The 18,058-nt window shown below is 28.8% G+C and overlaps 1 protein-coding gene across 1 annotated transcript in view; it reads left to right on the top strand.

Annotated features, from left to right (window-relative positions):
* Positions 1-2,400: 2,400 nt before the first annotated feature.
* The window catches only part of LOC142319676 (uncharacterized protein C05D11.1-like), a 75,454-nt gene continuing 59,796 nt past the window's right edge, over positions 2,401-18,058 (top strand). The window contains exons 1-4 of the mRNA XM_075357225.1: positions 2,401-2,554; positions 2,669-2,844; positions 12,034-12,174; positions 15,134-15,234. Of these exons, the coding sequence (XP_075213340.1) occupies positions 2,670-2,844; positions 12,034-12,174; positions 15,134-15,234 (417 nt within the window). The 5' untranslated portion in view covers positions 2,401-2,554; position 2,669. The remainder of the gene's footprint in view (positions 2,555-2,668; positions 2,845-12,033; positions 12,175-15,133; positions 15,235-18,058) is intronic.

The following is an 18,058-nucleotide window of genomic DNA, read 5'->3' on the forward strand; positions in this document are numbered from 1 at the left end:
AGCTGCAGGGTTGCCACATCTTGCAAAAAAAAATCAGTCTCATTACTTTATTGTCGCACCTCGTATAATTTAATTTTTCATTGTAAAAATTCAAAAATCCTCATTCTATTATAATAATAGCAATAATTGTTTATTTCTTAAGATAAAATGTCCTGTTTCCTCGTAACTTTTATTAGGTAGTTGAATTTTTTCAGAAAATTAAAAAATTTATCGGGTTAGAATTTTCATAGTGCGTAAGTTAATTAATAGAGCGAAGAAAAAGTTTTAACTAGATGTTTTGACATTTTGTCTGTTTATGTGTGATTAATTATGAAAAGGGTTTTTTAATTATAAAAATTTGAAGTAAGGATTTCTTTTGCTGTAAATAAGAAGGTATACGTGTAACGATTTTTCATAGATTTTCTATTTGGAAATGAAGTCTTTTGTCGAAAGACCATTTCCTTCCTTTGTCAAAATACTTCTTTCTTCAGGAAACTGGCTGCGACAATTTCCGCTGTCTTGTTGTCTAGATTGCTTGTTAACACTTATTCAAGAAATCGTAAACGACTAGACGTAAGTATTTCCTATAGGAATTGCACATCTTGTCCTGATTTTTTTTACCCCCTTCCAAAACTGTTTCAAATATTTTCCCGTTTCCTTTGCGGTTGATAACTTGGAAATAATGCATACGATCAGAAAACAACTTTACAAAATGGTTTTTTGTAATCCAATTTTTTACAGTTGATACATGTTTAATAAAGATATTTTGATGATAATTTTAAACGCGCACGTTTTTTTCTGTTTATTTTTCAGTTATTTGTCTACTGGATGTTGAATTGGTCATCTTCAATATTGCTCAATATTGGAAAATCTACAGTCGCAAAACCGGTACGGTAAATATGTTCAGCAATTTGTAAAAAATTGAAAAACATTTATTTGTCAGAACTTACAACTGAGAAATGGGAAAAAGTCTCAGAGAGTTTCTACAAATATGTCATTTTTTCCAATTGCATTGACGCTGTCGCTGGAAAGCACATGAGAATTATACAACCTACTTATAGTGTTTCCTCATACTTCAACTACAAGAAATATTTCTCAATCATACTGTAAGCAGCATGCCGTGCTATTGCAATTATATTTTCGTAGATATTGGGGCATACGGGAAAAGCAACGACTGAGAAATTTTTCAAGAAAATTATGGTACCGAAAATTAGTAGCTTTTACTTTAGATATTCCTGATCCAAAACCGATATCTGGTAGTGACACAAAAGTTTTGCCGCATGTATTTGTACGGGATGACGTCTCTAGGATCTCTAACAACATCAAGCGTCCCTAAATTGGCAAATCGCTAACTAATTTCTATTTAATGTCAACTATACTAACTAAACTTTAAGCAAAGTAAGTAAATAAGGATCTATACAAGAATAAATTCCCTTTTGAGTTACGTATGCCAACACTAGCACTTCAATTTCATCGAATGTAAAGGTAACACAATTACATTTTCAAATCAGTTATCACAGAGAATGTAAAACATCGAAAGAAACTGTATCCGACTGTCTGTAGGATAACCACAACCGATTCGTTTAACTGCTGAAGGAAAGTAATGTAATCCTTTTATAAAGGACATTAAGAGACCATAGCTCTACATGTGCGTTGTGGCATGTAAGAACCCATCGGCTTGTGTATTCTTACTCGCCGAATAATTGATATTCTTATTGTTGCTAAACAAGAATAATTTCCTCAAATTAAGGGAAAAGGAAATACATGATAAAATACTATTATATCAAAAAAAGGTTTGGGAACCGCAAATCCATCGTATTAACAATACAGTGGATTTGCGGTTAGTAGTAATTAATTATAAATAATTACTAATAATAATAAATATGTGTTGTACTAATAATTTTGAGTTGTAATAGGTTTTTCTTATTGTTGGGTCTGTTTTCGTAAGCGTAACGTACTTTGAGAACTGCTGCTCTATAGCATTAACTACTTTCATTCGAAAGCTCTTGATGAGTTTTAAATAGCAAATACTGTCATATTTTCAATGAAAATAAGAAGTTCACAGATTACAAAATACCTAAGCATAATTAAAGATTATTTATTTAAAAGAGAAATACTAAATTATTTATTTTTGTTTGAAAGTAATTGAAAATATTTTTAGGATTTCAGTTTACATAAATTAAACAAAACTCAAAATTTAAATGAAATTAAATTAACAGGAAATAATCTATCGATTGTGAGTAATATCACCCGTGAATTTCTTTTACTTTAGTTTTTTTTTTAACACTGATTGATGATAAAGGCCTTAGTGCAGCAAATTCTAATTAGTAAAACTTAATTTAATTATATGCCTACGTCAAGCAGAATCAAGTACTTATTGTACTCGAATAGCATACACATTTTTTACCGGCAGTGTGTACTTTATCATTCTGTGTTAAGGTTAGAATTGAACTAATAGTAGGCGACCACATGTCAGACGTACATTTCTCTAGAGAACACCTTATCATTTTGTAGTTGCTTCTATTACGGGGAGGTTATCGTTACACTAAGGATTAGTTATTCTTTTTTATTACAGGTGTGTTTAGTAATGTTTACAGCACCTTGTTAATATTATTATCAAAATGATAATGTTAATAGTGTTTATTATGGTTTTTAGTTATTTATTTGTTAACTGATTTTCATGTTTTAGAATGGCACCGGTAGATAAATCGCCTGCGTTGCAATCAAAAGGAAACTTTGAACTATTATGTTCATTACAAGCTACCAATGATGTTCCTGTTCACAAATATAAATCTTTAAAAACAGGAATCACTGTTGTTATTGCTGAGATTGAAGGACCTGCTGTTAGTGGTTATTTTTGCCTTGGTATGTATAATTGAGCAAATAATAACACGTCATTTAGAGCATGTGATTATTTTGTTTATTATGATTTGAGTTATAATACATAACTTTACCTGAGTTTTTAAGTCTAAAATTGATTTTTTCACCCCTGTTTAAAATTCATCCATTTTGTTTGCGTATTAATCGGTTATCAATGTAAAAATTAAAAAGTAATTATTTTGTAGAAATACAACTGAAACTCCTAAACTAAATTGATTGCATTATTTACTATGATGCTGACACTTTTATTAAAAGTGATATTCACATCAGTGTAATTTTATAGAACCTTATGATTTCACAAAATCTGGTGAATCTGTATCCAGGTTTAAAAGGATGGATAAAGTATTAATGGCTTATGATGTGTTAATGAATCGGTAACTGTGGATCAATGAAATTCAGAAAATACTGGATATGGTTCCAAAATGTAAATATTTTGGTTAATGTCTCGTGTATGTCTGGGATCTATGAAGTAATTTTCAGAGGTTAATTCTCATGGTTGTAATTATTGTATCTGTCAGTAAATATATGTTTGGTTTACCCAATACGTAGTTTCTAGCATAATCATTTGAATTTGAATTTTTACATTTTCTTGGTTACTGTGTTTATCATTATTTTGTGCTTTGTTAGATGTTCTGTGATTTTTTAAGTACACAATCTTCTTTCCTGATAATTTTGCAATTTTTATGTAAAGGTTTGGTTAAATTTTTTGTCTAGGTTTTTTATTTTTTCTGTATGCAACATATATAATTAATGCGAATAAGTACATATAGGCATAAAATGTTGCATGTAAATATATAATGTAAAATATATCTACTATGTATTTTATCTTTATTATTATTTATAATATTATAATTATGCATATCCATTAACAATATTCTTGAACAACAATAGATTTATGGACACAACAATACATTAAAAAACAATTTTAGCACAGATTAGGTATAGTATTATTTGACCTTAAGTCAGATTTTTTAACTCCTGCATTTTAGTACTTTTAACCACAGTGCTATTGAAGCTGCAGTGTTCAGAAAATATCTTATGGAAGAATTGTAAGTATTAAGAAGTTGAGTTATGTAGTATTTATTTTCTATTAGTTTGAACTCTCATTTGTCATGTTGAAATTATAAAGGTAAAGCGGTTGAGAAAACTTCATTAATAGCGAGTAATTTTCACATAGATAAGTACAGTTGCTCTAGCCTATTTAGTCAAGTGAAAGTCAAGGTGTACTTCAGGAGAAAATGTGAATAATTTTAATTTGGTTTTTTCTTGTTTTGCGATTCAGATTGTTGTGCTTGAATATACTATTTTAATTAATTAATTAATTGAGAATGTAACCAGTGTAGTATATTAAATTTGAATTAATTATTTTAAAAACAAGTTTCTTTTCAAATACATGGCAATTCAGTTTCAGGAGTAATAACTAGAGCAGTCACCTGCTTCATCAGTGGTAGTGTGGGTAGTGCTTTTGTTTGTAGCATCTGACCTTTTAGTGGTTAGACAATTTGTTAAAAGTCGGTCAAGTAGAATATTTTGTGTTTATTTTTTTAATCTTATTAGTAAACTTTATACTGTTTGATTCTTTTGAGGTAGAGGTTTTTTTATACATTGTATGTAAAAATTGTATGTTGTGGTTAATGTGAAAATATTTGTGAATGAATACACCAATTGTACATTTATTCTATGATGTTTTATACTTCTGGTTTGTTGTCTTAATCGGTGTGTAGTATATTATTATTTGTGATTTTATACAGTTTGTATTTTTAAAAGCAATATAATATTTTTTTATTGAAAATACTGGCAATCTTATTGAAAAGGTTGTTGGATGAAAAACATTTTGTTTTCAGTAGATATTGAATTGTACAATTTTTATGTTATATATACTTTTTCTTTTAATTTTTATCTTAAAGTCTAGCTATACTGAGTTCTTCAGAGTTTTACTGATATTAATCTGTACATTAGGAGATGCAGTTTTAAAAAGTTTATATATATCCTAGGCGAGTTATCAGTTAAGTTGGAATCACTTGTGGGTGTCTTTGTTTTGAAATCGTGCTTGTTATGAAATATACTTTCGTTGTGGTGAAGTATAGGTAGTCGAGTGATTTGTTGTGCTATTATTCTGTAATAATTTGTAATTACTAGAGTATATGTACGTATACTTTCTTAATTTTATCATTGTCAGTGAGCCGCATGAAAATTCTTTCTGTTATCTACTGATTCATTACTTTATTGCTAACAAAATCTACAAAAAGAGTAAATCAGCCCTAAACAGAAGGCTTGAATTAGATTTACATTATCAAATTGAATTAACATAGAAATAGGACAATAGATCTTAAGGATTTTTACACAAGTAACAAACTGTGTTTTTTCTTGCAACATAATCTTATGGCACAGTATGTTGCTGTATAAACTGGTTGTATTGCTAGTTAGAATAAATAGTCCAATGGAATATTAATAATGTAATCAGTTGCTGTGTAGATTTTGTAGATTTCCTTGGTGGCTTGTCCGAGATTTGATTTAGTGTTCTTGTTCTTATAATATACTGCTAGACTGTATTACTCTTCTTTAATGGTTCTGAAACTATGAATTGCAGAGAAAAATCTTATGGACCATGACAAGTTTTATTCTGATTAAAAAAAAAAATTCTACAAACATCGAGAGCTGTCTGATCTAGCTGAGAACTATTTAATGATATTTACTACAATTTAGCTGTATAAGCAAATTAACTTCGATAGTAAGAAAAAGTTTGGAGTTGGGATCTCAAAAGTGCTGGTGAGAGAGAGAGTAGTCAAGGCTTATTTTTCAGCTGTGGTTTTTTCTTGTACTAGTTTTGAGCACTTTAAGTAGAAGATTCTGTCTCACAAAATTTCCAGAAATTAAAAATTAGGTTTTATTCAACATTTTTCAGCATCTCCAAATCTGGTGATTTTTTTATTTTGTTCAAAATTGTTGTACATAAATTCACTGGGAACATTTACCAATATTGCTACTGATTTGTTTTCTTCTATCAGACCAAGTTTGCTTTTGACACAATTCAAATTGATGCTCTTACTGAGTTAGCAAAGTCTGTAATGCAGTAAAAGCTTCAGCACGTACGTGCTTTGTGTTAATGTTGACTGTCGTTTTTGTCAGAATTATTCTCACTAGCATTAATATTTTTTGTTTGTTTTATAATTTCATCTCTTTTTAACCATGCCATGTCAGTAAAATTTTTTAACAGATTTTTTCATCACAGTTTTATACCTGAGAATTGAAGAAAAAGGATTATTTAGTTTAATAGTTGTGCCGTAAATCTTCTGTTTGAGCTTGATAATTTATGTGCTTTTTTCTCCATCTATTTTGAAATTAGAACATAGTAAATATTTACAGCTTGTTTTTAATAGAATGATTGTTACATTTTTTTTCCGTATATTTTATAAGTGTAACTTAAGTGATTTGTTGTTAACAAAACCCAGGAATTTCTGTATACTGTAAATATACAGAATTAACTGTTTGGATGGTTAAGATCCAAACAGGTTTATTATAAAATTTATTATTGTTGTTGAATAACTGGGGCTCCTAAAACTTGTTTAATCAAAAGAAAAATTTGAATATTTAATGCTTATAAAATAATACAGTATAATGGCAATTAATCATTCATTATACTTTAAGAAATATATATTCTATTGTTTGCAAATAGTATAATTAAGAAAAATAAGATAACGGTTCAAATACTAAATTGCAATTTATATTAAATAAATGTTATATTGTTCAACATTCTGACTTTGATAGTTACAATAAATTAATAATTTGCAGGCTAAACTGGGAGTGTACATGTTTTAATTGCTGATGTTTTTCTCTGAAAATCAATTCCCAAATTTTAAGAGTGGGATGAAGAGAACGGAAAAGAATGTTCAGAAAATGATATTGACACATAGGGTTGTCACTTTTTTTAAATTGTAGTCTGTAAAAAAACTGATTATAGTGATTAAGACCAAGAAGTTAACAAAGTAGATGTCATCTGAATCTGTCAGTGTGTTACAGACTACTTTGGTTTTGAGAATCAGTTTGAATTGTATTTAAGCCAATACTTTTATCAAAAATTGAGTGTAAGTTGTGTTGACCGTTTCTTATTTGTTTGATTGGAATAATTTGACTTCAAAATCACTTTTAAAAAAATTAAACTGGAATTTTATGTTCTATATTTAAATAAATATTCCATTACATATTACATTTTGATTTTTGTCAGTATAAATTATATGTTTAGAAATAAACTTGAACAGTGTTGGTTCAGGTTATCAAAATTTATTGACGTCTTTTTTTTTTTTTTATGATTAATTACGTCCAGGAATGTGGATTATTATAAATGATAAATTGTAAGCTTCAGACGTGGTACTTATATGTTTCAGTAGTAATTTTTTTTTATGATATTTTTTATAAGTTCCCCTTATAGGTTTTTATTACTGGTTATCAAAAGATTAAGGTTTTTAATGATAAAGAATATTAAATAAAACTGTTCAGCTTTGAATTATCATATGTATTTTAATTATATGCTTGTCTTTCTTCTGAATTGTTTTCGTTGAGTCACTGACCTTTGAGTATGGGAATTAGCACACCTGTAAACATGAGGTGATTATGGTCTTAAATTCTTAATTTAAGAATTAATGAATTCTTAATTTAAGAATTAATTCATAATTTAAGGTGATTATGGTCTTAATTCTCACTATTTCCTGGCTGCAACCATACCTATACTAAAAATCACTCTACATAAACCATTACACATTTTACAGTGTAATAAAAATAACTGTCTGTAGACCCACATACGCGCATATTGAAAAAATAACTTGGATAACTGTTTTCTCAGAAACAAGTAATAGGTGTTTTTTTTACCTCTGGGACCATCATTAGGTATTGCTTCAGAGGATGAGATGAATGATTTGTAGCATGTGTGAAAATGCCATGCCTGACCGGGATTTGAACCTGGGACCTCCGAATGAAAGGCCAAGATGCTGCCACTCGTGCCATGGAGGCCGGCAAGTAATAGGTGTTTAATACTGCAGTAACTCAAAGTGGGAACTATCATGCTTAAATGTACATTTGTTCTTAGTAAGTCTTGAAACGTGTTATCTGGGAATCAGGATGAACTCTGGTATTTTAGCCTTAGTTCAAATAAGTGTCTATTCTGGTAGTTTGAACATATACTTTGGCTTTATCATCCAAAAAAAATTGGTTAGTAAATAGTGTTTTAGTGATTGCTTGCAATTAGGACATCTTAAGTGGTAATATTCATTTAAAATTTAGTTTTAGGATTTTCAAATTTGAATTTATGCAGAGATCTAATTTAGAATTGATCGAGTGTGGAAAGAATTTTGAAAGTCGACTGCAAAACTGTTACCACTATTCTAAATATTTGGTCTTTTAGTGTCAATCTTTGGACACTCAATGTTGAACAATTTTTAATGTGACTTTCTGGATTTTTTTTGAAATAAAAATTTGCTCTGACCTTATTCCTCAACTAATGAATTCTAGTTGAAAGTATAATGAATTTTGATAGCTGAAGAATTGTAGAAAGCCACCCAATCCAGTGATTATTCTGATCTTTGTTAGGTTATTCCCTCCAGATTGTATGAAGGTTGGATGTTTGTCTGTATGTTCCAAGGTGATGCTTCACATCCAAGGATTTTGCCTTTTTACACAACTGTCCAAAAAGGAGTGTAATGTTTTTAGGGCATATGTATTTATGTGTGTTTGTTCCACCATAGCAGCTCAACAGTTGAATCGATTTAGATATATGACCCCGCATTGGAATCCTTATGTTACTGGGAGTGTCATAGTTTATATAAATGTGTGTGTTCGCACGCGTGTGTATTAAATAAATTTAAAAGATTTGAAAAAATCTCTCAGATGAATAAGTTGTTTTTGAATAACTCACATCTCAACACTTCATTCTGAATGATTCAGAAACCTTGTATCTCATACGTGTGAAGTTTTCTTACTAGTGTTTTTACATGACTGCCCAAAAAGTATTTATTGTGTATATATGTATGTTTGTTCCGCCATAGCAGCTCAACGGCTGAACCGATTGTCACCCGCATGCTGTATAATTATATATTAAAGAGCAATGATTTTTTACAGCCGTGTTTTTTAAATTCTAATATTTATCTCTTGTATGTTAAAAAGGCAAAATATTAACAAAAATGCTGAAAATGTGATAAATCAGGACATGAATACATGACTAAAAGGTGATATAATGGTGATTTATTTGCTTGCTCAAAAAATTGAATGTTATTTAATAGAGAAAAGGAAATATTTTAAAACCAAATAAAAACTCTCATTCTTGCCTACTTGTTGAGAATATTAGAAGAAGCAAAATGTTTACAACATTGGTCCAGTCCACTGTAATCTACACCCAAGATTTCAGAAAAAGTTTACTTTGAATATTATGAAGAGTTGAAGACATAATAATAAAAAGTTAATATTATGGATTCAACGCTTACAGCAGCATTGGGAGTCAAATGACACAATTAAAATGATTAAAAAGTGAAGACTGAATTGGTAAAAAATTTGTGATTGTCACATCAAAGTCGTCTACTCTGGTTTAGAACAAATATTTGTGAAAATAACAACAATAATAATAGTAATGTAAACATAATATTATTGACCAGTTGGAAAATTAATTATCTAATAATACAGAGCAGTAGTAATGTAATACACACGTAAAATAACAAGATGGTAGAGGAAACTTTACTAACTAAAGGTTTCAGTTTAATGAAACAGGTTCTTTATATTTTCTATTTAGGCAAACCAAGAATGTGTAAGGAATTAAAAAAAAAATTACATTCAGCATACTTTTTATTTCAGTTTGTAGAGTATTACAAATTTATGGAATATTATAATTAAATTTTAAAAACATTAATCTAATGTAAATCTTGGTCTAGATGGTGTTGTTGACATCCTTGCATGACTAAATTATTTTTATTCTGCAGATATTTTACATAAAAAGTTCCCAGTACCTTAGAAAAATGTAGGTAATATAAGGGTAGAATCATCAAGCTTCAAAATAATGGGTGAGATTCAGTAACGTTGGAAAGGTTAATACAGTTTATTTGAGAGTAGATTGTGTTTTGAAATAAAATGATCTTACTGCAAAGATATATCAATTTTTTGTTTTTTTCAGGTAGTCAGATTGACCTTGGGGGTGTAAACCATAATACCATTGAAGGTCTTTAGAAACAAATACATTTTTTAAAAACTAATATATAATACATATTCTAATATTTCTTTATTTAATTAGGGATGGAGAACCTAGTAAGTAGGTGGGGGAGGGGGGTTTTATATCTTACACTGTTTGTTTTTTATATACTTACCTTTGAAGGTAAAATGCATTTAGAAAAAATAAAATTTTGAGTATTGCAGTATTTCAGTTATTATTGATTAAAGGAGACTGCTGACTGACTATTGGTTGAGGGTGGTTGGGTGGTTTGAAAACACCAGGTTTTATATTCATGGTTAAAGGGTAAATATCATAATATTGTTGTGTGTGCAGCGTAAACAGGATATTGAGAGAATAACAATTGGAAGTATTTGTGCAATTACAGTTTATTAGTTTAAGAACATAAGTAAAACAAAATCAGATCAATAATAATAATAATGACAACAGTAATAATAAATAAATGACAATAATAAAAAATTAATAAAAATAGTAATCATCACCACAATAATAATAATAAACAATGAATTCTTAGAAAATAGAATTTAAAGTAAGGTCAAGATTTATTTATAGTCAGTTAAATTGTAAAAACCAGATTTCAGTTCAATTGACAATAACATTATAATGACCGCTAACATTTACACTTTTAACAACTAGTTTACCAAATAATACAAGTCTAAAGTTCTTTTACTGCAAATAATCATTCCTTTTCACAAATAAAATTATTCTTCTAGCAATCTATGAATGAGTTTAGTATTTTATCTATTTCACTAATTGTCTTTAACAGTAACTCACGAAACCACTTCCTGTTTTCATGTACTGTCCACACTAGAATGCTTGTGACATCACGTCGAACACTACCCTGCACTCTGCAGTACTACATGTTGACGGATAACACCACCTTACAATCACGCTGGACACAACCGGCACTATACCTATATTCGCCTCTTCAAAACCGATCTTAACTCATCTTCCCTGGAGTATTTATACTCGTATCCTCTTTACCTGCAGAACCAGACCCAAGTTGAAGCGTGAGAATGTATTTTCTGAGACGTTTTCTCATACATATCTACCCTGTAATTCCAGTAATTCTCATGGAACAACATTTGTTGTAGGAGTGTCAGTGGCAAGTATTATAAAGAACAATTGTTAAATGGAGCTGTTAGTCTTGGAAAAAAGATTCGTTTTAGTCCCCTTCTAGATTCCCTCCGTTATTATATTTTCTACTACTTTCTTCTTAATTGGCAAGAATCCATTACTCAGATCTGTTACACTGGTCTTGTTACAATATAATAAAGTTGGGCTGGTTAGTCATTATGTTACTTAGGAGGAGGGTTTCAGATGGGGTTATGGGAGGTGGATACTCTTATCAAACTTCTGGATAAAAAAAAATTTCCAGAGATTAGTTAACTTATAAAAAAAGATTTTCCTTTATACTTGTTTATTTATATATATTATTAATGAAAATTATCAAAAAGAATGAAATTTGGGGAAGAGAGGATGAGTATTGTAAACATTATAATTTGTGTCATTCAGAAAGATGTTTGTTTTTAATATTAAAAAATTTTAGGAGATCATCCTAAACAGAGAAACTAGATCTTTTTGTATAATAACTGCATCACGACACGTAAGCCTGCTTCAAAATGTTAGTGAAATTACTGTTTGTATGAAAGTTCTCTTAGGCATTTAGTATCATTGATTTGCTGTTTAGTTTATTATAGATATGACATGTAACATATTTCTTATTATGAGGATAATTAATAGATACGTGTTTAATTATAACTTTTCAATGTCTTTGGATCGATTTATTATCGATAATCTTTTTTTTTAAATCTATATCTTATCTATGATGAAAGTTCCAAATAGCGAGTTAATTGTTACACTCAAATTTCAGTTTATTATTGCATGATATCGCTCTATGTATTTCATAATTCATTTTGAAAGATCTTGTGTGCTCTTTTGATAAATTTTTATTTTATTATACTTAGCTACAGAAGCTCATGATGATGATGGATTACCTCATACATTGGAACACCTTATATTTCTTGGAAGTGAAAATTATCCGTACAAAGGTGTTCTTGATCTTCTTGCCAATCGGTGCCTTGCTTCTGGAACAAATGCTTGGACCGGTAAGAATAATTGTTTCAATAGTCACGTGACTTATTTAATATAAATTACGGCTTCAGTTAATCAATTTCACAGACAGTATATTTTATCTTTATGAATGTTTCCGTCAAATAAAAATGATTTATTAATATTTTATCAAACATAACCATAATTAATAAGTCTGTTTAATTAATATATAAGTAATAATAATAATAATAATAATAATTGAAAACTACTTAGGAAAAAAAATTAAAAAACAACTCTGAAGCATCTTCTTCATCTTCTCATGCTGTCATGAGGAGTACAAGATATTTTTTAATTAAAATTAGTTAAAATATTGTTTTGGTAAATGTTTGCATTTGATTTTGTCTAAATAATTTAAACAAATTATGAAATAATTGCAAATGATAAGACTATTTTTTGAAACAATATTTTTCTATTCTCATAATCTTTATTTAAATTTTTTAAATTATTTTCTTTAACTATTTAATTGCACTATTATATGTCTTGGTATTAAATGCTATTGATTTGCATGAGCGTGAATGTATTGAATAACTATTTATAACTGTGTTTTGTTGGTTTTTTGTTAAATATCCATTAACAATTAAAGTTTATCTTGATTCACATGTCCAAATAATTAAGAATGTGTTATTGGCTTTCAGTTCAATACTGAATTTTATATCTTATTTATTGAATTTGTTTGACTTACATCAATATTACTGTCATGGAATATCGGAATTTAGAAAGTGGAAGCTATCAAGATCTTAAAAGTCTGGTTTGGAATGAAGGATATGAGAATGGACATGGTGCAAGGGGTTTAAGCCTTAAGGTTGATGGGCAACATCTGTTTGATATTTTTTTTTTTTAAGTAATTTTTTATGCTACATTAATTTTTTGATTTGTTATTTACTTTGTTTTATTTATTTGTTAAAAGTAAACAAAATAAATTTCACTATATAAGTAATTTTTTTAAATGAAGGTTGTAGTTCAGTTATAAAAAATTATCTTTCATGTCACATTTACTGGAATATATGTAAAAGAAATTTCATCTGTAACCAAGGCTAGGAGCACTAACTCCAAGGTTTATTTTTATGATTTAATGACGTCATAAAAATCTGAATAAATAAATATATTAAATAATAGTACACAATGGTAGAAATAGTGTTTATGAAGATATTCTCTTGTGGCCTTCAAATCGATAATTATTTTCTGAATGTTGCTAATAATAATAAAGTTTCATTGGAACAGTCATGTGTTTATATTATATTGGTTTGTTAATCATTATGTTTATTGTACTTTAATAAACATTTACCGAGGTTTTATTTTTTTGTTTTATTTATTATAAATTCTGAGCTCATTTAAAACTATTTGGTTTCAGTTTCTGTGTGTTATGGCAACCTTTCACAGGACTTAGAAAACTGAAGCTGTATTTTGAAAACTGGTTTCTCAAATGATTTCAAGATGTTTCTTTTCATCTGTTTTCATTTAAGCTATTATTTAAAAAAAATAAACTGAAAAAGCTGGCAATGTATTGCATGATTATTTTTTCATCAGAAACTTCTTTTTGTTATTTTAGTCAAAAATGTTCTAATTAGTCATGCAAATGAAAAAAAATTATTTCTCATTTCCGTTTGCTCAAAAATGCCTCTGAAGAAAAATCAAAATTGGGTTTTTCTTGATATCTCCTGCAATATTAACTTATTTTTGAAAAAGAATTAATATTATTAATGCTCTATATATAGAAATATTTTAGCCAAATTTGAAGAAAATCTGTTTGCTCAATCCTGAGAAATAAAGCCAAAAGCAGAGTGTCAAATATATGTATATGCATATGTATGTACATACATACATACATACATATATTTTTTTGTCTAGATGAACTAGTTGGATCTTAAAACATGCAATTTTTAAAACAATCCTGACACCCCATTTTTGACAGGATCACCATACATTTCACTTTAACATAGCTATATTTGTTGGGAAAGTAAAAATCAAAAAATCAAATTTGTTCAAACAAATTGCAAAGGTGTATGATAAGGAATTCTTGTAATTATCCCTTTGTGATTATTTTAAACATATTGGTACTTCCAGCTGAAATATTCTTTAAAAAAAAAAGAAATTTTACACTTGCAATTTTCAGGGGATAAAAATTTTGCAAATCTTTTTGCTGAAAGTTTATTTACCACTATCTAAGTACTAAGTGTATGTATGTACTAGTACTACTATACGTTTATGTACTACCCTGCACAAGATTTATTTTACGGCTTATGTAAAGGCTTATGTCATTAACTGAGACAATTCTCAGAGTATCATTGGTTGCTTGTTTTTCCCAGTACATTTAAAAATTGTAAATTATAGTAAATTCTTTGCCTGAGTTACTAGAAGAATACAAGATCCTTGAATCTTGTGAGTGTGAGTTGCTGTTAGTTATTATTAATAGAAATATTTGTGAAGAATTGATCGAGGAATCCAGATTGCATTCCAGTACTTCTATCAGTTCAGTTCCATATAGATGATAGATGTTATTTCAAATTAAAATATGAACTTTTCAGCTAATTTTACGTCAATTAATCTTTTACCTAGGATGACACTTTGTTTACATTTAGAAAATAATTATGAATTAGTTCCGATTTGGGGATTGTTTTTTGTGTTTAGAGGATGAATGTAACCCTTGGATAGAGGGTGAAACACACCCTTGTCAGATATACTTATATCACTCTTGAATTAATTTGCACAATATAAACTACACATAGATTATTTCTACATAAAATTCTAGTTTTATTGAACTCAATGGATTTTTAAGTAGATTATTGTAAAATATTTTAATATTCAAAAATATTAATTTTACCTTTTTGTCAATAAGTTTATTTTACCATACTGTTTTATAGTATAAGTATTATTATAAAAGTTAATGACATAATATGATTTAAGTGATACATGATGAAATTACAAAAATTAATTATGATTGTTTTATTGTTACAGATACTGATCATACTGCATATACAATTAAGACAGCTGGTAGTGAAGGATTTCTAGCTCTGTTACCAATTTACTTAGATCACATCTTATTTCCTACATTAACTGTAACTCTTTTTGTCTGCTAATTGTATTTTATAATTATTTATATATATATTTTATAGATTTAGAGATGTATTCAAAAAACCTTATATTTTTGGCTTATATAATGTATATTTAAACATTTTGTACATTCTGAAACAAACATTTTTAAGGTTAACTTAACTAAAATTTGAATTCGTGAAATTTTTATAACTGGATGTTAGTTAAAACGTAAATTTTTGAAAAAGTGTCTTTCATTCTGTGAAGATACTGTATGTTTATATTATTTACACATTATGGCACTGTAGTTATGTAATATAGAACAAAATGTTTTGTTTTTTAAGATTAACTCTACCCTCTAATGACTGAGTAAGTAGTAGTTTTTCTTTCTGAGTAGGTGGAACATGATTGAAAATATAATTTTAATTCGTGGTTGGTCTGTAGGTCATTCTTACCATACTTTTACCCAGATTATTGAAGCATTTACTCCCATTATACATATAAAAAAGGGTAAATACTGTATATCTGAGTCATGTGTAAATATTAAATACCGATGTTAATTCCATTTTATTAAGTTAATGTTTGAAATTTCCAGATAAATTTCTTTGTTAATTTTTTTTACATAGTACTGAAAGTTTGACTTACTCTTTCTCATGATATTCTCCTTTCACTTAAGAGAAATCATAAATAATTTTATGTCATTTTTTATTGATACATTCCTGTATACTTTTCTGTTGAAAAAATACATAAACTTTATTAAATTCCCCAAAATATAAATACTCTGTTTTCTATTGTTGAAATTTTTCCTTTTATTTATTTTACAATATCATGTCTAACTTATCATTTAACATTAGAATATGTCTATTTACATTATTCTTAGTCTGTTCAGAAAATAACCGAACTTTATTTTTCTAATCTTTATTATTAATTTTACAGATTATTGATCCTTGTCCCCTTCAAATTACTTCCCTCTCCTATTCACACACTTTTCCCAGCATTGTTTACCCTTCGCGAACCAGTTTTGGATATCTTAATTTGAAACGGTCTTTAAGGTCTGTCATGAATTTGCATGTTATCAGTAGTTCCAAAATGGCATCCTTCATCACTGATTTTAAACTGGGGAGGCTGAGGGAGGACAGTCATCTGATTTTTGGCACAAAATTGAATTAACTAAGAGTACAGGTGCATTGTCATGGTGAAGGAACTGTGAGTTTTCTTGCCACAACTCTGGTCTCTTTTTCTGGAGTTCTTCATGTAACTGTTGTAAAAAACCTTGATAGTACACGTAGTTCATTGTTTCATCTTGAGGCAAGAATTCAAAATTCACAATTCCATTAAAATCGAAAAAAACAGAGAGCATCACTTTGACATTGGATTGAGACTGATGTGCTTTCTTGGAGCGGTGGAGATCCTTTGCTGATCCATTGTGATTAACCTTTGTCTCAATGTTGTAGCCGTAAATCCAGCTTCCCCATTATGATCCTTTGTATGAATTTTTCATCATCATCGGCTTATTCAAGAAGTTGCTGACAAATGTCGACTCTATGTTCTTTCTGCTACTCAGTCATCAAACAAGTAACAAACTTTGCTGCAGCCCTATTCACGTTCAGTTTTTCAGTCAAAATGTCATCGCATGTTTGATTGAGATACTTACCTCTTCTGCAAGTTCTTTGACAGTCAGTAGGCAATTTTTATGCACCAGATCATTGATTTTGTGAACATGGGTGTCATCAGTAGAAGTCGAAGGACTTCCTTGTTGAGGGTCATCGTTAATCGACTGACAACAACTTTTAACTCGTGAAAACAATTTGTAAAATTGCGTACAACCCAGAGCATCATCTCTGTAAGCTTGTTTCAAATATTGAAACGTTTCTGTGAAAGTTTTCCCTAGTTTCACCCAAATTTTTATGGTGTGTCATTGCTCCTGAAAATTGCACAGTACAAAAATCACTACTAACACTTAAACACATTGCTTTCAAATAATATGCGCAATATAATGCTGCCAACAGCACATCACTAATGATCTCTGTTGGCATGTAATTAAAAATGTTTAGTTAATTTCTAAACAGACCTTGTATATCCAATATTTAAAAAAAAAAATAAAACTAAGTTTTGTATAAAAAAACACGTACCATTAAAACTTGTGAAATAAAATCTTTTTAACATTACTATTTTTTAAATATCACAAAATCTGCACCAAACTGTAAATGACTACCAACAACTTACTAATACTTAATTTAATGAATTTAAGTTTTAGTGCAAATTTTGTTAGGCAGTTTTATTTTAATAAAAAAAATAATTTCATTTCAAGATTTTTCATTTTGTTTTGGATGCAAGAAATCCAAAGGCAAGAACCTAAAATTACAATAAATTTATATGAATACTGTTTATTGATTTTAAAGTTATGTTAATACTATACAAATAAAGTGTTTCTTGATCAGTTGGTTTCTGAATTCAGTCAGAGGTAGATGCTATTTCTTTTAATCCATCTTGAATGTTCTTTTTTCAGAGTTTCATTGTGTTTTTTGCTCTTTTTTATTGTTTTGTTAATAGGTTATGGGTTTTTTGTGTGTTTCATCATGTTGTTTTCATTGCTTTTTTAAAACATTTTTTGATATTTCTACAATTAGTTATTACTTACGTCGGCAATAGCTGTCTTTGAACGTAAACAAGTATCCTATTTTTTTGAGTTTTTTTTTATAACTGGGACTTTTCTGGTGCTGTTGAAAGTTTTCTGGACTTGGAAACTAATAAATCTTCAGATAGTGTTGAACTCCTCGTTCAACACTCATCCTGGGGTCACTGACCGTAAGCCTCGCTGAATTATCCCAAACTGAGGGCAGGGCCAAA

The sequence above is a fragment of the Lycorma delicatula genome, chromosome 2 (assembly GCF_047948215.1).
Source record: "Lycorma delicatula isolate Av1 chromosome 2, ASM4794821v1, whole genome shotgun sequence".
Taxonomy (NCBI): domain Eukaryota; kingdom Metazoa; phylum Arthropoda; class Insecta; order Hemiptera; family Fulgoridae; genus Lycorma; species Lycorma delicatula.